This window comes from Geotrypetes seraphini, chromosome 11, assembly GCF_902459505.1.
Source record: "Geotrypetes seraphini chromosome 11, aGeoSer1.1, whole genome shotgun sequence".
NCBI lineage: Eukaryota > Metazoa > Chordata > Amphibia > Gymnophiona > Dermophiidae > Geotrypetes > Geotrypetes seraphini.
In genome coordinates, this window is record NC_047094.1 from 33058394 (window position 1) to 33080313 (window position 21920).

Below are 21920 nucleotides of genomic sequence, written 5' to 3' on the forward strand. Positions count from 1 at the left end.
CCAGGAGGTGAAACTAAAATTGTTGTTTATAATCACGTTTTGAGTTAGTTGTATTGTATTCATTTTGTCAAATATTTCACATTATTATTTGAATATTGTACTTTTTATTAAGCTGTAAAAAAATACTTTCATTCACCACTATAAAGTATCTTTATTTGAATCCATTTACAGTGTTATTGCTATAATTAAATACCCGTGCAACGCCGGGGCATCAGCTATTACTGCTATAAAAGGGGAAGAGGTAAAACGCGGACCTCATGGTCCTGGCGGACCTCATGGATCTTAACTGCACGCTCTTAAAAATCTGAGGTCCGTGACACTTTTACGGCCTCTTTTACAAAGCCGTGCTAGCGGCTGCCGTGCGGCAACAGCCCTGAAGCCCTTTAAATCTCTATGGGCCTCGGGGCCGTTAGCGCAGCCGCTAGCACTCTTTTCTAAAAGAGGCTGTTAGTCTCTGGCTCTGACAGACCTCTGCGACACTTTAGCTCTGACAGATCCTAATGCTTTTCCCTCCCTATGCTGCGACTAAAAGTGGCAAAACTTTTGCCCTGCGGTCCGTGCCACTTTTAGTCTCAGCATAGGGAGGGAAAAGCATTAGGGTCCGTCAGAGCTAAAGTGTCATAGAGGTCTGTCAGAGCCAGAGAATAAAACTGGCACGGACCTCAGATTTTTAAGGATGTGCAATTAAGGTCCGCGAGGTCCACGTTTTACCCCTTCCCCTCGAGAGTTGAGACTAGAGGAAAAATTCAAGTGTTAAAGGTGGGTTTTTTTTCAGAGAAGTTTTTGGACAAGATTCGATTGAATCTGAGTTTATTCGTGTTTTTTAAATGGATCGTTAGGTCTTCAGTTAGCAGTCCTGTGAAATTTCACTAATATGCGATATATTATTGTTTTATTTAGGAGTGAATGTTACCCTGAGGGTTTGGTGTCTGTATGGATTAGGTCTGTCCTATCTAATTGCGGAGTTCTTTTATTTTGTTTTATACTGATGTAATTTTGTAAACCGCTTGGGCCTGTAAAATGAATGAGCGGTATAACAAGACTAATAAACCATAAACCCCTTGGGCATGAACTGAGCATATGGGGAGGGTGATGGTGTCATTGGCTGGGAGTGTTCACCAGCGTTCAGAAGGCCCAGGGCTTCCAGCAGAGGATGCCTTCGGTTTTTGGGGCTTAAGGGTCCTTGCCAGCTACACCAAGGATGTGTGCCACTGCTGGGTGGGCCTGAACCCAAAATGGATGCGTTCCTGCTTTCCCAGACCCACCCATGGCTATGCCACTGCTGTACAGTATGTCGATTTGACTAGGACTGGAAATACTGTGTGGGCAGCATTCAAAGCCTTTGGTTGGATTGAGCATAGGATTAAGCAGTTTACAATACTAAATTATAGGAACTGGGCTACTCTCTCTCTGTCCCGAACAGGCTCACATTCTAATTAAGCAAACAAGAGTCGACATCACTAATATTACAGAGATATATAATAAGAGGGAGGAAAAGAAGTACGCCCACTATCCAAAAACTATGAACAAATCAGTGAAAATCAAATAGCAGCAAATAACAGTTGCAGGAGGAAAAGCCTCGGAACCCTGTTTAGGGAAGATACTCTCCTCTAACTAGAGAGGGTAAAAAAACATCATTGGCATAAAAACCAAAGACGTTATTTACTCTCTCTGGTTAGAGGAGGGTGTCTTCCCTAACGGGGTTCTGAGGCTTTTCCTCTTGCAACTAATCCCCCTCTTCTATTAAACTACGCTAGCAGTTTGTAGTGCAGAGAGCCGCGCTGAATGACCAGCTCTGCTCCCGATGCTCATAGGAACTCAATGAGCATCGGGAACTGCACGGACCATTCAGCGCAGCTCACCGCGCTAAAAACTGTTACACAGTTTAACAGAAGAGGCCCTAAGGCAGGGGTAGGGAACTCCAGTCCTCGAGAGCCGTATTCCATTCGGGTTTTCAGGACTTCCCCAATGAATATGCATGTGATCAATGCATATTCATTGGGGAAATCCTGAGAACCCGACTGGAATACGGCTCTCGAGGACCGGAGTTCCCTATCCATGCCCCAAGGGCTCCTTTTACTAAGGTGCACTTGCGTTTTTAGCATGCGCTACATTGCCGCATGCGCTAACCCTGCGCTACCTGCCCAAAACTAATGCTAGCTCAATGGAGGCGTTAGTGTCTAGCATGCACGCTAAAACCGCTAGCTCAGCTTAGTAAAAGGAGCCCTAAGTGTTATTTGCTGCTATTTGATTTTCGCTTTTGGATAGTGTGTGTCTAAAAATTCTAGCTGCGTGGGTTTGTTTAAAGAAAAAGAAATGGAAATTAAAGAACATTGAAGGCAACAAAACCCCCAAACAAACCCTCAAGATCCAAGAAAATTAGTATTATAGTAACATTATAAGGAAAAATAGAATAGTTAAACTAACAATATAAATTTATAAATATGAATAACAGGAAAACAAGAAAGATTAAAAATCAAACTAAAATAAACTCTAGGCAATTTATGGCGTGGAATCAGTCATCTCATAATGATATAAACCAGTGTTTTTCAACCACCGGTCCATGGACCGGTGCCGGTCCACAGAAATTTCCAGCCGGTCCACAGGGCTGATATGTATCAGGCCCAAAACTGTGTTCTTCAACTGCCGGTCCGCGGTGTGATCGATGCGTTGTTAATAAGATTATATTGTGTGTATGTAAGAAAAATAAATGGAAAAAACAGTGTTACAATTAGGACTATGGGGACAGGGTCTGGGGTGGAGATTGGGTCTGGCCTACGACTTAGCCCTGTGTTCTTCAACCGCCGGTCTGCGGACCGATGCCGGTCCACAAAATAATTATTTTATTTCTGCCGGTCCATAGGTGTAAAAAGGTTGAAGAACACTGATATAAACTACTTGCCTGATTTAGAACTCATAAATGCAGGGTTCTGGAAAGGGCACTAGAGCATGATCGACGGTCAAGGACTGTTGCAGCAGAGATTAGGCTAAAGTAGATTAAGAAACAGAAAGCTGAAAACTACAAAATTTCAACTGGAAAGCTATTAAAATATGACTTTTTTTGGCCGGCATCTGCAATGTGAATCGCCATTTCATGTGGTATCAGCTGCTAGAGCAGGGGTGTCAAAGTCCCGCCTCGAGGGCCGCAATCCAGAAGGGTTTTCAGGATTTCCCCAATGAAAATGCATGAGATCTATTAGCATATAATAAAAGCAGTGCATGCAAATAGATCTCATGCATATTCATTGGGGGAATCCTGAAAACCCGACTGGATTGCGGCCGAGGAGGGACTTTGACACCCCTGTGCTAGAGGATATGATTTCTTGACGTTGACGCCAAGTTGATTTAGGTCACATGATACATTGTCCAAACAGATACATTTGTTTATCAAAGGGAACAACAGTGACCCATTGTTGCTTGATCTAATTGTAAAGCAGTGAATACTGTGCATTGAGTCTCCATTAACTGAAGGGTCCTTTTACAAAGGCGTGCTAACTGATTTACCCCATCTTTTACGAATGGATAGCGTAGGTTTTAGCGCCGGCAGCGGCGGTAACTGCTTCAACGCTCATAGGAATTCTATGAGCGTTGGAGCAGTTACCGCCGCTGCCGGTGCTAACACCCATCCTTAGCACACGCTAAATGCTAAGGCGCCCATTATAGTCTATGGGCGTCTTAGCATTTAGCTCACGCTAATCTTTAGCGCGCGCTAAATTGGTTAGCGTGCCTTAGGGCTCCTTTTACAAAGCCGTGCTAGTGTTTTTAACGCACTCACTGGATTAATCTACCGCCTGCTCAAAAGGAGGCGGTAGCGGCTAGCGCGCGGGGGAATTTAGCATGCGCTATTGCGCGCGTTAAGGCCCTAGCGCGGCTTTGTAAAAGGAGCCCTTAGAGAAAGGACCCCTGAGTTTTCATCAATAAAGCCACTGGTGCTGCTTAGGAAAAGACTCTCTAATTAAGAACAAGGATGTTAGGGCGAAGTTATAGTTTAATTTCAGTAAATGTATGATTAATAATTATTATTATAGTGTATATGATTGTATAATGAATTACTTGTTGAAAGTTTTGTGTTTTTTTTTCCATGAAAATTTTATTAATTTTTAGAGGATATGAAGTTTTTGATTGAAAGTTTTAAAATGAATAAAGAAATTAAAAAAAAAGAAAAAAAAGAAAAGAAAAAGTGAACAAAAACAAAAAAATTCTGGCTTGTGCCACAACCGATGCCAAATCCCAGGACTGAGAATCTAATTAGGCGGACTAATTAGTATATTTTTTTCCAATAGGTTCAGTCTAATTGAGTGTAATCTTTTCCCCCTAGGGCCCTTGCTGATGTGATGCGACAACAGCAGAGTCATTGTACAGCGGACACTATAGAACGAGATGCAACCCTTGTAGTCCATGTACAACAGTATGAAAACATACAGCCAAGGCCGCCTGCAAATAATCTACGTAAGTTCAACTCTGTGAGACAAATGTTTGCAAATTACTGCAAAATATGTGGACAGCAACTTATTGGCTCCCATTAATAGGGAATGCTTTTGTTTCACGTAATGTGGGATTTTCCTACTTCAAAGTATGAATTGTAGACTGCTTATTTCTCGCTCATCACTGCCGTGCCGCTCATCATATATTTTAAAGGGTTTACTATACAATAGAAAATTTAGGGCGTGACATTAAAAACATAATGGTCTACTGACTTCCCTGTCACAGAAATAAAGGATTCAATTATAGAATGACACAGGGACAAATTTGTCCCAGTCCTCGCTGGAACTCGATTTCCCTGTCCCGTCCCCACGAGTTTTGTCGCTGTCCCTGCCCCATTCCTGTAAGCTCTGCCTTAACCGCACAAGCTCAAACACTTATGATTTTAAAGTGTTTGAGGCTTGTGCAGATGAGGACAGAGCTGGGGCATTGGTGGAATGAGGCATTATGACATCACAATCTGAGCTCTAGAATGTTGCTACTTATGATTTTAAAGTGTTTGAGGCTTGTGTAGATGAGGACAGAGCTTAAGCATTGGTGGAATGAGGCATTATGACATCACAATCTGAGCTCTAGAATGTTGCTACTTATGATTTTAAAGTGTTTGAGGCTTGTGTAGATGAGGACAGAGCTTAGGCATTGGTGGAATGAGGCATTATGACATCACAATCTGAGCTCTAGAATGTTGCTACTTATGATTTTAAAGGGTTTGAGGCTTGTGCAGATGAGGATGGAGCTTAGGCATTGGTGGAATGAGGCATTATGACATCACACTCTGAGCTCTAGAATGTTGCTACTTATGATTTTAAAGTGTTTGAGGCTTGTGCAGATGAGGACGGAGCCTGCAGGAATGGGGCAGAGACAGGAAAAGAACTTGCAGGGATGGGACGGGAAAATGAGTTCCTGCGGGGATGGGGAAAAATTTGTCTCTGTGTCATTCTCTAGATTCAATGAAAAATGACCAAGGATTTAAGCAAAGTGCATAGGAATGTTCATATGTTTCATGAAGCAAATAAGCCATTTGTTTTAAATTTATATTTGCTTTACTGCAAATGTCAGTACGATAATACTGGTTTGCATTCTAACTACACATTTATAGATAACTCTGGTCTCTGAGTATTAGAACGAAGCCAGGTTTCTATAGAAATGGAATATGACTTCAAAATTCAGACACTCTGTGAGAAGCAGATGGTCTAGTCTACAGCAAATAGTGATATCTTCATGCAGTCATTTAAATGAAGCGATAAAAAAAGTGCTCTACGGGAGTTGGTAAGACAATGCTACACACTTCATTTTTAATGTGTGCCTTTTTGAGTCACCCAGAAATAAGGATGGGCATTGGGATTAGCATGGGCATTTTCATATTATTCATTGACATCAATTATGGCATTTATTTTATTTTTTTATATTCTTTATTCATTTTCATATTTTACATCAAGTGCACAAAATATTAAATTACAACAAATTATTACACAATATCACTTTTATATCTACTACATAAAATTCTAATAATATTTTTACCCCCTCCCCCACCACCCACCCTTCAATCATCAATTTTCTCTTCTTCTTTTCGGCACATCAGGAGGGGTGGGTAATGGAAATAATATTGCATAATATGTTATAATATGTTATATAATGTGTATATGGTGATTCAATTATGGCATTTAAAAAAGTGAGCTACACATTCCATCAAAGACATTTTGGAGAGCCATAATTGCACAGTTTAGGGGCATTTTCAAAACTCTAAAACGTCTCAAAAACGGCATAAATCAGTACTTGGGACGTTTCTCTTGCCAAAACGTCCAAATGCCGATTTTTGGAACTGTATTTTTGGATGTCTTGTGGGGGTGTCCTAGCCACTGTGCATCCAAGACTATAGAGGGACATGTTGGAGGTGTGTTCTGGGCCGGCTTTGGGCGGGCTTAGACTTGGATGTCTTGTGGTAATAATGAAACCAAGATGTTCTTGACAGAATTTAGACGTTGTGAGCTAAGTGCCAAAAAGGTACCCAAACTGACCAGATAACCACTGGAGGGATTAAGTTTGGACACCGCCCCTCATTCCCCCAGTGGTCACTGACCCCCTACCACCCCACAAAAACCTCAATGAAACAATACAGTACATACCTGTTTCTACAACAGCAGCACCTGGTATGGGAAAGCCTAGTAGAGCAGCACTTTTTTTTACAGTAAGTCTTTTCCTGTGAGGTAATGGCAAGTTAGGGCTTAATGCCCATTAGTAAAATGGCCCCTAAATAATTTGTAGTGGAATCATTGAGCTCCTGTTCATTCTATTATGTTTTAATTGCCATATCTAATGAGATTGATAGAATGAGAGGTACAGCTGGTGCAATGACATAGTCACAGGTAGGCCCACCCAATAGTAACACATCTATATATAGCATGTAGGGATCCCCATGCGTCACCAGCTAAAAAATTCCCAATATTTCTCCTGTCATGCATCTTTTAGGAAGCCTATCTTCACTGGCAGCAAGCAGCGGTGACTTATACATGCTGCTCGTGCCAGCCCCGCAGCCTTCTTTCTGATGCAACTTCCTGTTCCGTGTAGGCAGAATATATGAGATGGAAGATCGTGCGGCTGGTGCGAGCAGTGTGTATAGTCATGCTGCATGTTACCGGCAAAGATCAGCTCTCAAAGGTATACAGGGGGGGGGGGGCTTGAGACACTGGACTTTCGAGGGAGGGGTGGTGGGGTTGTCTCACCCAGGCGGGAGACAACTTGTGCTGCCTTTTCAACATAGACTAGTGCATGCCTTGGCTCTGTAGGAGCAGATCATGTGGGAGAACTTTTGAACTTAAAAATGATTCTTGGTATGTTTCTTTTCTTTGGACCTGCGGAAGAAGCAAGCCACCCAGTTTGCAGCAAATAAATAAATTGTGTTGGTTTACATTTAACACCATGTGGTTGTGATTTTCAAAGCTCCCAGCCCCACCCTTGCTCATGTTATCACATAGTATTTGCAGAATAGAATTTGGGAAGAGTGCTTGAGCACACATTTGATTTGATTTATTGTTCTTGATATACTGCTATGACATCAGTAGTCTACATAGGTTATACAATAGTACAGTTCAGCGGTCTACATAAGTTGCATAGTATTCAAAATAGCAACATAGACATCTTTGACGGTCTAGTAGATACTCATAGAATGTTGCTACTCTGGGATTCTAGAATCTTGCTACTCTTTGGGGATTCTGTATGGAATGTTGCTACTATTTGGGGTTCCGGAATCTTGCTTACTCTGAGATAATGGAATGTTGCTACTCTTTGGTTTTTGGCCAGGTACTAGTGACCTGGATTGGCCACCTTGAGAACGGGCTACTGGGCTTGATGGACCATTGGTCTGACTCAGTAAGGCTATTCTTATGTTCTTATGTCTAAAGAATAATAAAATAATTCAATCACAGATGTACCAATCCATAATGTTGTTGGAAAATAATAGTCTTAATCAACTTACAAAATGCATAATAGGACAAGTCCTCACGAAAACTATTTAACAAAAAGTTCCACAGTGTGGGACCTATTTACACCAAAGCTCTGCTTCTAGTCACTTCCAAGTTAATTTCTCTTGGACCAGGTAACCTAAAGAGATCCTTCTGTGATGAGTGTAAAGACCTCCCTGGAGAGAATTTGAGCAATTTCTTAAACAAATCCTCAGGTGATTTTTAAATGCCAGGCCTTAAAGACCAGACACAGCAGTTTGAACTCAGCGCACTTTCTCAAAGGCATAATATTATCTGTTTTCATGGCACCTGCCAAAAGCCTAGCAGCCATGTATCCATATATATGCTATTATTCAAAACATTTGTATGCATAATGGGCTTGCAAATGTAGTGCCTATGATATAGCATTGCTCTTATAGATGCCAACACTATGCCTCCGGTATTCAGCCCATGGCAGTCAGCAGGTGTAAAGCACGGCGAGCTGAATCTAACCCAGAGATTCAATGCTGGGGCTTCTGACTGCTGGCATTGAATACCCAGGTCAGCGGCTGACCCAGAAGAAATGTGGGTGCCAGCTGATAGTGCCAGCCTCCCATAGCTAAAACCAGAACTGCCTTGTGTGGGGGCCCTATCTACGTATGCCTGCACTGGCATTGAATATGGCAAGTGTCTGCATAACTGCTGGCTCCTCCTTGTCTCCGCCCACTGATCTGGTGCCACGACCAGGAAGTGACATCAGAAGGGAGCGAACATTTCAAGAGGTACAAGGGAGAGCGGAGAGGCGCAAGCATCCCCCTCGCAAAGACGGCACCGGGGGTGGTCCACCCTCCCCCACCTCCCTTTCTATACCACTGATTACAGTTATACCACTGATAGCCATTCTAATAAATGTCTTCGCTCTCTCTAGATGTTTCAGTAAATGGCCTCAGATTTCAAGGCAATTCTCTGCACCCAATTTGATCTCTTTCTGCATGTATAGCCTACCGATTAAGTACCCAGTTTTCCTTTTTGTGTGCTTGGTTTAATGCCAACAATATCCAGGGGATGGGACAAGCCATATAACAGGACAGGAAGTGATAAAAGGAATCCTACAATGATTCAGAGTAGGGTTACCAGACGTCCTCCTTTTTAGGACATATCCAGGGGATTCGGATGGCTTTTCAAAACCTGGCACCTTGTCCGGATTTTGAAAAGCTTCCAACTTCAGGACGCCATCCCGCCGCACGAACAGTTTAAGGGGGTGGGACTGTGGGTGGAACAGGGCGGAATGCAGGCAGAGCAGGTCGGGCCTGGGGGGCCTGGGCATGGGTCACGCCTTAATTTGGAGGCAGCAAAAGAGGTGGACCACTGGAGCCATGACCATAGCACTATTTTTCCAAAAAGCATTAGCTGCTAAAGAGGTTGGGGGTAGGGCAGGAGATTGGTTTGTTTTGGCATCTCCAAACAAAACTCTGTTCTGCTGTCCCTGTAATCATGAAATAATCATAGTCATTGAAATACAGAATGATGCCTTTTTTAGGACATAAGCAATAGGTTGGTTAGAGTTTTCTCTTGAAATGTGGCTTTCCTGGTTTTCAGCCTGCTGCTCAAACCACTACATGACGTAGTGCTACTAGACAGAGAACAATCAAGGCAGATAAGTGTGGCGCAGTGGTTAAAGCTCCGAGACCTCAGCACCCTGAGGTTGTGGGTTCAAACCCATGCTGCTCCTTGTGACCCTGGGCAAGTCACTCAATCCCCCCCAATTGCCCCCAGGTACGTTAAATAGATTGTGAGCCCGCCGGGACAGAGAGGGAAAACTGCTTGAGTACCTGAATAATTGCATGTAAACCGTTCTGAGCTCCCCTGGGAGAACGGTATAGAAAATGGAATAAATAAATAAAGGCCATATGGCCTATCTTGTCTGCCCATCCATGCCATCTACTCTCCCTTTCACTCCCTTAGAGATCCTGTGTGCTTGACTCAAGCTTTCTTTAATTCAGATACAGTTTTTGTTTCTACCACCTCCACCTGGAGGCCATTCCACAAATTTATCACCCTTTCCATGAAGTTTGATCATGTCACACCCTTATTACAAAATGCTCACTGGTTGCCTATATCTTACAGGATTACTTACAAAATAGCTCTCTTAGTCTTTAAGACATTAAAAACTAATACTCCTGCTTTCATAGATAGGCTCCTGATTCCATACAGTTCGTCCAGAGTTCTCAGATCAGCTTCACAATCTACTTTAAATGTTCCCTCTTTAAAAGTTATCGGAACCCGCCGTGCTTCAATTTTCTCCGTTACTGCACCAATGTTATGGAACTCTCTCCCTTTGTACTTAAGATTAGAACAAGATTTGCAAATATTTAAAAAGAACTTAAAGTGTCTTCTTTTTAAAGAAGCCTTTAACTGACAGTTTACTTTTTCAATATCAGTTAATTTCTTTTCCCTTAAATATAGACTATAAATACTCATTCTTATGACCTTTCTTGGTCTCTTATTTTTTCCCCTTATTTCCCTAATTTGTTTCCCTTTTATGTATTCTTTTAACAAATATTGTATTTCTTCCCCGCTTTCCCATTGTTTCCAGTTTTCTTCTTGTCTAAAGGATAGAAACATAGAAACATAGAAACATAGAAAGATGACGGCAGAAAAGGGCTACAGCCCACCAAGTCTGCCCACTCTACTGACCCACCCCATTAAGTCTGAGTGCTAATGACCCAGCTCCTTAACTCGACCCTCGCAGGGATCCCACTGGATGTCCCATTTATTCTTAAAGTCGAGCACGCTGGTGGCTCTGATCACCTGCTCCGGAAGTTTGTTCCACTGATCCACCACCCTTTCTGTGAAGAAATACTTCCTGGTGTCACCACTAAATTTCCCTCCTCTGAGTTTGAGCGGGTGCCCCCTTGTGACGAGGGTCCCTTGGGAAAGAATATGTCATTTTCCACCTCGACACGACTTGTGACGTACTTAAATGTCTCTATCATGTCACCCCTTTCCCTGCGCTCTTCGAGAGTATAGAGCTGCAATTTGCCCAGTCTTTCTTCGTATGAGAGACCCTTGAGTCCGGAGACCATCCTAGTGGCCATCCGCTAGATGTAACCCTTGTTCGTTTAGTAGAATATTAAGTATAAGTGAGTCCATTTTAAATTCTGTTTTATTTTATGTAAAACGCTTTGAAATTGGAAAAGCGTTTAATCAAACAATTTAATAAACTTGAAACTTGAAACTTGAAGTAGTATAGAGCTACAGCCTCAGCACCCTGAGACTGGGGGTTCAAACCCTACGCTGCTCCCTGTGACCCAGAACAGGCCACTTAATCCTCCACTGGGACAGAAAGGTGGCAGAGCAGTTTTAAATGTCTTTATAGTGGTAAAGCCCTAATCTGTTTTCCTTGGTTTGCGAGCATAATTAGTTCTGAAACCATGCTTGTAATCCAAAGCACTCGTATAATCAAAGCGAATTTCCCCATAGGAAATAATGTAAACTCAGACGACTCATTCCACAACTCAAAAAATTTAATACAAAATACAATACAAAACTTGCATTGCAAGACCTCGCTCATTTAGAACAGCCATTACACTCTTGCAGCCATCGGCTCAGTTGTGATGTGTGTATACTGTATGTACTTGTATTGCAAGACATTGCTTGTACATCAAATTAAAATTTAATAAAATGTTTTGCTTATCATGCAAAATAATTGCAAACCAAGTTACTTGCAATCCAAGGTTTTACTGTATATACTAATATTTGTCAACATTTGCTTATTTCTGATCTGAAGAAGAAGGGTTACCTTCGAAAGCTCACCATAAAATGCATTGAGTTAGTCCAATAAAAAAGGTATCAACTTATTTCCTTTGGTTTTTCTCTTGTTTCTTTATACTACTTTGATATATTTAAGACTCCTTGCAGAATTAGGATTTCTGCTTCCTGTAGCTATGCTATGCACCTGCTACATAGTACATAAAAGCAGCTAGAGATTGTTAATCGTATGTTTAAAATGAAAACTAATTACATTTAACAAGCTAGGTGAAAAATCTGATTTTAAATCTACTGCAATAATACACAATATACATGAAAGAAGGCAAGTGACAAGGAAGAAGATCACAAAGGAGCCATACGACGGAAAATGCTGCATGTACAGCTGATAATCTGTAAAACTAGAGGTAGGCTGGTAAACATAGGAACATAGAAACATGATGGCAGATAAAGGCCAAATGGCTCATCTAGTCAGCCCATCTGTAGTAACCATTATCTCCTCCTCTTCCTATTGGCTAAGGCTCTTAACATTTGCATCTCCTCTTCCTATAGGCTAGGGGGCTCATAATCGAAAGAGAAATACATCCAAAAACCAGCCTCAGTTGGCATCTGGACGAACATTTCTCAAATACTCCCAAGTGCCGATACCAAAAACGGGGTTTGGACGTATTTCTAAATGACCTACGCCTTCATAGTGCCGCTGAACGACCAAAGCTAAACGGGGCGTTTCAGGAGGCGTGTTGAGGGCGGAAGTTGGGCGGGACGTGGGCCGACTTAGACTTAGTCGTACAGCATATATAACCGAAAGTTATACAGCCTGGGAGCACCTAAACTCACCAGATAAGCACTGAAACATATAACACAGACCCCCCCCCCACTACCCCAGTGATCACCGATCTCCCCCCCACTCCCATAAAAATTTTATTCACAACATTAAATTTCAGCCTCCAGACCATCATCACCTGGCCACCTGGCATAGGAAAGCCTAGTCGTCCAGCACAGAGGCAGCTTAAGTTGTCTTGGTGTGGGTTAGGGACCCATAGAGAGGAGGACCCATGCCCATAAGCCCTTGTAATCACTACATTGATACTTAAACATGTGCACTGCCCTATATACCCCAAAACCCCTTTTTTTACTGGCATATAAGTGGCCCCTGCAGCCATAAGGGCTATTAGGGTGGTAGATAAGTGGATCTATTGGATTCTGGAGGTTGTTTGGGGGGCACACCCTGACCTATAAGGGAGCTGTAGTGAGATTATGACATGGCACCTTTTTGTGAAGTTCACAGCAGTGCCCTGTAAGGTACCCCACTATTTAGGTGGCATGTCTGGGTGTGCAGTCCATCACTTTGCAGACCCCTCCAATGTCCAACAGGGCTTGTTCTAGGCATTTTGGACTTGGACGGAAAGTTGGACGAAAATGTGGTATAAAGATGGACGATTTAGTGACTTGGATGATCAGATCTGCAGGACATATGATTATGATTTTCAAAATGATATGATTTTCAAAATGAAAAAAAAGTTGGATATATTTTTCGGAAAATGTGTTTTAAGCTGTTTTTCTCTTTGGACGACTTGTGAGATGGACGTTAATGGACTTAGACTTCCCTTTCGATTATGCCCCTCCACGGCTCTTTATACCTACATTGTGATGTCATAGAACTTTGTGGTTAAAGAAACATGATGGCAGATAAAGGCCAAATGGCCCATCTAGTCTGCCCATCCACAGTAACCATTATCTCTTTCTCTCTCTGAGAGATCCCACGTGCCTATCCCAGGTCCTTTTGAATTCAGACACAGTCTCTGTTTCCACCACCTTTCAGGAGACTGTTCCATGTATCTACCATCCTTTCTGTAAAAAAAGTATTTCCTCAAATTACTCCGCAGCCTCTTAATTTCATCCTGTGCCCTCTCATTGCAGAGTTTACTTTCAAATGCACATTTACATTACATAGGTATTTAAATGACTCTATCATATATCCCCTCTCCTGCCTTTCCTCCAAAGTATACCGATTGATATCACAAAGACCACACACCATTTTAGTAGCCTTCCTCTGGACCGACTCCATCCTTTTTATATCTTTTTGAAGGTGCGGCCTCCAGGTGCGACCTCCAGAATTGTACACAAAGGGTTTCACATTCATCAATTTCTCCCTTGGCATGGATGAGTCCTGATTTCTCATCATTCCACTCCAAATTTTCCCCTCCAATAGACAGCATAGCCTTTTGCTAGTGCCCAAAGAAATATTATTTCCTCCCAACAGTAAAAAAAAAATATCTCTTGCTAGGCAAACCCAGTCTTCAGATCAGTTTGCATATCAATAAAAAGTGGAACTGGAAATAGAACAAAAAGATCCCCCGCGTTATGGCAGAAAAGTTTTCATCACAGTAATCGGAGGAGAAATAACTAAGATGACCAGAACTCTATTCCGTAGGGATTTGTTGGACAACTCTTAAAATGATCAACTGCATCCAATCTGAAAGACATTAATAATGACTAAAAAAGATCTCCTACACTCAGATACTTTTCCCATTTAAAAGTTTGTTTCAAGCGTTGCATCTCAAATCTAAATCACCAGTCAGGAAAATGATTTAATGAGTTATGATGGTTGCAGACAGTGCATAAAATTGCTTAGATTAATCTTTGTGTCCTTATGATTCTCTTTTTCATCTAGCCTTGATCTGGCAAGAACACTGGACCATGTCTTATGCACTCATCTTATGCACTCATCAACCTATTAAACTAAGTCCTAGCAAATGCAACGCATCCCACTTATAAACATTTGGTTTTTAGGTATAGCATGCTTTCCATGACATTTTTAGAACTGCATTTATCAATGAGGAAATATGGTTATAGTTATGGTCAGGAGATAGCGGTACAAAGAAGTTCTTTTTGCTGGCTTTCAACCTCTGCTTTTTAAAAAAAAAAATCCTTAACATTACTACTAAGAACATAAGAACATAAGCAGTGCCTCCGCTGGGTCAGACCACAGGTCCATCCCGCCCAGCAGTCCGCTCCGCGGCGGCCCAAAACAGGTCAAGACCTGTCTGAATCATCAGAAGGGGCTCCCTTGCCACCTTGGTTTCCCATTTAAGTCCTGCCTTCCTATCGAAGTCCTAGCCCTCCGGTCTTGCACATGCACGACCAGGTTAGTTTATACTCATTACCTGATTTACTTCCTATACTTGTGTTACCTCCCAGCTCCTCCCTCAGTATCCCACGATCCCTTTATCCCTTTATCCCTACTATTAAATATTTCTATAGCGCTACCAGACGCACGCAGCACTGCACCGATTGCCAGGGGAGAGGCGACACTGCGGGATACCAGTTAGGAGTAGATTGTAGTAATCTAAGCGTGAAATTACGAGAGCTTGGACAAGGGTCCGGGTAATGTACTCAGAGAGGAAGGGGTGCATTTTGGTGACATTGAAGAGATAGAAGCGACAGGTCTTAGCAGCTTGTTGGATATTCATAGAAAACGAGAGGTCAGAATCGAAGACCACTCCAAGGTTGCGAGCAGAGGAGACAGCAACAATGACAGTATTATTTACAGAGATGGAGAAAAGAGGAGGAGGAGCAGAGGGTTTAGGAGGAAAGAGGAGCAGCTCAGTCTTGGACATATTTAGTTTCAGATGACGGCAGGACATCCCTCTTGTTCATTTGTAAAGAAGGCAAATAGTTATACCTTAAAAGCTTGTTGGATCTTGTTAAAAAGTTCTAATGAATTAATGGTATAATGAATTAATTGTGTAATGAATTAATTGTGGGCTGGATAAAAACTATTCATATTTGCATTGGAAGAAAAGACTAATGGTTGTACAGTAGTTATCAACATGGGCTATCTTTAGTTTTATCACTAGCATGTGTTACCTTTATATGGATGCATTCAATTCTTAATACGAGAACCTTTACTTCCCTCTCTAGTTAAGACTCAATTTCAGGCTCTTGTCACCAAAACGCTTTTCTTAAAGCGAAACCCTCCCAAATGTCTTGGTTTGGGGGGACTCCCCCAGTTTACTTGCTGCCGTTGGGGGGTTCAGGGGGGTAAACTCCCTGTTACAGAGGAAAGGATAAGTTTTCCCTGTTATAGGGAAAAATTACAATTTCCTCTATAAGGGGGGGGGGGGTGTTTCTCCCCCTACCCTCCCAACGGCAGCGCCAACACTTGTAAGTAAAGTATGTGTGTGTATGTGGGGGGGGGGGGGGGTTTCCCCCCACATACCCCTTCAGAGCAATTTAAATTTAACTTTTAATCTGGCGCGCTGACGTCCTGCGTGCATTTATCTCTGCTCATTTGTCCATGCGCTTTAGTCCCGTCACCGTCTCCTCCTTCCCTCCTCCATTATTATTATTTTTAATCTCGATGTATTTTTGTCTACCTTTTGTTCCTTCCTTCTTGTCATGTTAGTCCCCCTTGGTCTTGTAATCCCCTACTTTTAAAAAAAAATTTAATTGCTCTTTACTTTGTAAATTTTAATTGCCTATACTGTATTTTTGATTGAATGCTTTTTATTTATGGTAAACCATCTAGATACTTTTTTGATAGCCGGCATATCAAAGAAATAATAAACTGGGAAACTTGGTTATTAGCACAGGCCCACTTTATGAAATAATAATAATAATAATAACAGTTTATATACCGCAATGCCGTTAAGTTCTATGCGGTTTACAGAAGATTAGTGGAGTACAAGTTGAGTTGACGTACAAGTTGAGTTAACTTAAGGGATGTGGGAACAATGGGGAGAAAGGGCAAGAGAGGGGAAGGAGGGAAGTGGGAAGTCTAATAATTGGGATTAATAGTATAAAGCAGGTGTTAATTATAGCCCATATTGATAACTTCTACCCTAATGTAATTGTGGCACAATTGGTGCACTATCAAACATCGCTCAGTAACAATTAAAACGCTTTTTTAGCTAAGCTGATGATGAAAAATGTCTTATTCTCGTGTGTAACACAGTCAGCAAGATTTAACTGTATTACTCAATTTGCTAGTGCTGAAAGTCCCAAACCACTATGTGGACTCTTGGGTGGGGGTGGGGGGGGGGTCAGCTGTCAGGTCAAGCCACAACTCAGCTAATATCCCTTACCCCCTCTTTTACTAAGGTGCGCTAACCGATTAGCGTGCGCTAAACGCTAATGCGTGCATGCATTAGCGTTTAGAGCGTGCTAAATCGATTAGTGAGCGCTCATCGTTTAGCGCACCTTAGTAAACGAGGGCCTTAGTATTAAAATATAAATCACTTTGGGGTCCTTGTATGAAACCGCAATAAGCACCAGCAGCCCATGCTTGCCAAATATAAAGGCATACCACGGGATTTGCCCTGGCAACCTGCAGTAAAATGGTGAATTTGTGGGTACACACAGCGCACTAAAAAAAAAATAGTTTAAATTTTCCGGGAAAGGGGTGTGTTATGGGGTACAGAGAGGGCATAATGGTGCCAATCAGTTTGTGCGTTCCGCATTGCATCGTGCTGATTAGCACAGGACTAGCACGGGGACCCTTAACGCCTACAAAACAGGTGGCAATAGGGGGCTCATGCGGTAAGTTTTTTTAAACAGCGAAAAGCACGCGGCTATTAATTAGGAAAATTGGCCTTTTTCTAGTCATACAAAAGTAGTCTTGGCATGTGGCAAAAAAATGCAGTAAGGGTATGCTAAGATCTCTTTTGCCTCTCCTCATAGGGAAGTCGTCCCATCCCTTTTATCATTTTTCTCACCCTTCTCTGTACCTTTTCTAATTCCGCTATATCTTTCTTGAGATACGGCGACCGGAAATGCACACGGTATTCGAGCTGCAGCCGTACCATAGAGCGATACAAGGGCATTCTGTCATTTTCATCTTTGGTTTTCATTCCTGATAATGAATGACCAACTTATTTTTTAAAATTAATTAAAATTGTATTTCCTCAAATCAATTTAAATTGCCCCAACAGGGAGTGGAATTTAAAAGCCTGAAGGTTAAAGAAGCGATACGCGTTCTGATAAATACATTTGTAGATATGAATGCTGGAACCCACCATCTAAGAGGCTGCAAAATTAAAGTAACTCCTGCTTAATTTAATTTAGCACTGTAGATCACTGCCGTTTGAATTACTTTTATTATATGATGTTAACAACCGTCCACCACTAATGCAATTATTGACTAGTTTATATGAGACATGGGAATAGTATGCTTTGTGAATTTGGCGATGCAATTAAGAAAGCCCTCAGCATTTTCAGGGAAGCTAGCTATACGTCACAAAGAAAGAGCTAGAGTAGTCAGATATCAAGGCACTGCAGGAACACTCCCAATAAATGTATCACGATGAAACCATGACCCACTGTGGCAACTAGCTGGCTGCAGCTTTTATTCAAAAATAGATCAAAACCTTATAAGCTTTCTTTTTCAGTAAATAAATTCAGCACAACTTTTACAAATTTTTGCATACACACAATAAATTGTAGTCTATGGCGTAGCTGCCCTGAGTAGGCCCACTCTTGCTATCAGAAGCTAAGCAAGGTCAGGCCTGGTCAGTACCTGGCTGGGGAGGGAGACTTGGTTCATCCAACATTCCCTTTGGAAAGAGCCCAATACTGTGGTGAAGTGGAACTGGATCCCTGGTGCATTTCTAGCCTCCCAGACCAGAGGAAGCTTGTGATATTTTTCTAAAATTTCTTTTAATATTTGACCACTTGGGGAAAAGAACAAATATTTCCCCTAATGAAGGTCTGCCTAGGACAGTGATGGCTAACCTTTTTGAGCCCGAGTGCCCAAACTGCCGCACAAAACCAAAGAATTTCCTCAAAGTGCCAGCACGTCAATTAAACCTTAATAACAAGATTTTAGTATCTAAAAACTCTTTATAAAGTTGCCTGAACTATGTAACATCATTTTTAAAGGTTGGAATCTTTGTATTGTCAGAGAATCAATTTGATTCACAATCCTTTGGTTTTCATTTCAATTTATTGGCAATTTATAATGTTTTAATGATTTCATTCAATTTAATGAATTTAGGAAGAATTTGATTCAGTTACACAATATATTTTAAATGTATTATTCACATAACATGTTAAATGTATCCTGAGTAAAAAAAAAGATAAACTTCTTAAAACTGTTAACTGTGTCAAGACTCGGTGTGCATTCCCAAAGAGTCTATACATGTTTTTTTGTAAAATTTACAATCAAATTAGAAAATAGTTAAATCATTAAATTTCTAATAATATGATTTAAAGAAAACAAAAGAGCTTTCAATTAAACCAACTGTTTTTATTGGAAATTCCAGATTGGAATACAACAGGGCCATGTAAAGTCCCTTTTTAAAATAACATCTTTAAATAATATTTCAATAACTTAGAAAGTATCTTAACTGCAAACTGAAAACACTGCTTCATGTAAACATATGCATTGGGCATGCTCTGAAAAAAAATTAATGTGATTTTTGTTGTTGCATGCATGCTGATAACTTGTCAGTCCTTGGCTCATAGTGCGTTAATTTCAGAGCAACACATGCAGCACTCATGTCATCCATTAATCTGTTTCTAGCATCAGATTTTATATGATTCAAAGCCGAAAACAGCTGCTCACAAGCATAGGATGACCCAAACAAAGTAAGAAGAGCAATCCCAAGTGCTTTCATGGACTTAAAATTGTCTGGCAGAGAATTCCACGCTTTTAGGATTTCATTTTCAGAACTGCTAGCAGTGATTTCATTTGTCACCCTTTCACACTCAATACGTTCAAGAGCCGCACGCAGGTCATTGAATTTACTTTTCCAGATAGAGCTTTCTTGAAATTCCAGTAGCTCCATTTCCAAATTTTGAATATCCAACCACTGTAAGCAGGAAAGATCAAGATCTTCAAATGTGGACTTTTCTGGGGAAGTTATAAATGAAAGGGTTGTCTCCATCTTACGGAACTGAGAAAATCTTTTACTAAAATTCTCCTTTGCTTCGGCTACAATGGTGGAATATGCTTTGTGGATTTCCTGGTGTTTTTTATGACTGTCCACAAATGTTGTAGAATTATCCAAATGTATTTTTAGGTTGGGAAAATATTTTAGCTGTCCACTCTCAAGGTCTTTTTCAAAAACATGCAATTTTCTCTCAAAAGCTTTGATGTCACTAAACATGCTTTCTGCTGTTTTTCCCATGCCTTGTAATTTTTTGTTTAGTACATTAAAGTGGTTAGTAAAATCTGTAAAGAACATGAGGTTGGTAAGCCAGGCCATGTTGGTGAGTTGAGGATAGTCTTCCCCCTTTTCGTTCATAAATAGCCTAACTTCTTCCAAGCAGGCCACAAATCTCTCTAACACTCGTCCTCTGCTCAGCCACCGGACATTATTGTACATCAGTAAAGTGTTATATTGTGCCTGAACCTCATCAAGAAGGGCTTGAAATTGTTGAAAATTAAGAGCACGCGCCATGATGAAGTTCACCATTTTTGTTACATCTTTGAGGACATCGTCAAGTTTTTTGCTGCTTTCTTTGGCGCAGAGAGCCTCTTGATGAATTATGCAGTGAAATTGAATCAGTGGATGTTTTGCTTCCTTAGCAAAGAAATGAATGAATCCTGATGTTGTCCCCACCATGCTAGGTGCTCCATCGCTAGTAACTGAAACTACTTTTTCTGGACTTATGTCTAGTGATGAAAAAGCCTCCATCACAGCATTGTGGATATCTATCCCTTGTGTTCTTCCAGGCAAAGACAGCAGTTTTACCAGCTCTTCTCTCATGATGTCACCAGTAGCATAACGCAAAATGAGCGCTAGTCTTGCATGGTTAGTAATAGTCTACAAAAAGATAAAATTTGTATAATAAAAAAATCTAATGAAGTGCTGTATACAAATCCGTCCCCATAAAAAAATATGTGATTGGGGAATTTTACTAATTGTAGACATCCGTTTTGGTCAAAAAATATACTGTCCGGGTGAAAACCGGACTTGTGCAACCTGAGTATATGGGAAAAGGACTTTTATTTTTCATTATTGGAGCCTTTGTTATTTTATTATGATGTTTACAAAAGCACTGTGAAGGGCCACATATACACTTTACTGTTTTTTGCTATATTGAGTTTTCCATAAGGTACAGCGCAGAGGATTAGTGTGTTGGTTGTTCACAGAGAGCCCAGCCCTCCTTTCAGCTTACTGAACTTCTCTATGCAATCATCATAAGCAGCTTTTTTATTTCCTCGAATTTAGCATGTCCCCCATGGAAGATACAGAGGTTTTTACAGAGGAGCACATTGTTAGACACATTAACTTCCCCCCATATCCTCACCTCTCTAGCATGGGAGCACTAGGAACTGTTCCTGATTACAGATGTCACATGTGGAGTCACACTACAGCCTCACTGAGTTCCTGTGACAGACTCAGTGTGAAGCTTCTCTTCCTCCCCCCCACTTCCCCCTCACACACTGCCTGGCTCATAGGATACTAAGAGGAAGACAGGCAGGCTAAACATCCACTCACAGGACTGCAGCCAGCACAGGAGGATGGGCCGCGGCCCACCGGGACAATGCCCGGTCCTCCCAATGGCCAGTCCGGCCCTGTTGCCAGGTGAGCTGCAAAGCAGACACCGGCACACTCGCCTCCCGCCGCGCCGCATATCTTAATTGCGCGGGGACAGAAATCCCACCCGTCCCCGCCAAAGTCTCACCCGTCCCCACCCGTCCCCTTGAGGAATCCCACCCATCCCCGTGAGGAATCCCTCCGTCCCCACCCATCCCCGCGAGGAATGTCCTCCGTCCCCGCCCGTCCCCGTGAGGAATCCCCTCCGTCCCCGCCCGTCCCTATAAACTTCAGAAATAGTTATTTCATTTAATTATGCTACTGAATTAAAGGCTCTGGTAGAAACCCATTTACAAATAAGCAAAAAGACTTTATTAATTTGGAAATATTAATTGGGAAGAATACACACTTTGTAAACGGGTTTCTACCAGAGCCTCTTTTGTTTATAAAGTTTTATCAACACAACTAATATACTACTTTATCCTGAAGCAAAAAAAAAAAGAAAAAAGAAATAGAATTCTTTTCCTACCTTTGTTGCCTGGTTTCTGCTTTCCTCATGTTCTCATTCAGTTCCTTCTATCCACTGTCTCTCTTCCTTCTGCGTCTTCCATTTGCTCTGTTACTGTGCCTCTCCCTTTCTCCCCCCTTCCAAATTGGTCTGGCACCCATCTTCTTCCCTCCGCTCCCCCCATAGTCTGGCATCTCTGTCTTCTTCCCTGCCAGCGTCTTCTCCTCACTCTCTCTT

General features: G+C 41.6%; 1 protein-coding gene across 1 annotated transcript in view; it reads left to right on the forward strand.

Moving 5' to 3' along the window:
• The window catches only part of SHISA9 (shisa family member 9), a 452554-nt gene that overhangs the window by 51317 nt on the left and 379317 nt on the right, over nt 1–21920 (forward strand). The window contains exon 2 of the mRNA XM_033962857.1: nt 4319–4449. Within this exon, the coding sequence (XP_033818748.1) occupies nt 4319–4449 (131 nt within the window). The remainder of the gene's footprint in view (nt 1–4318; nt 4450–21920) is intronic.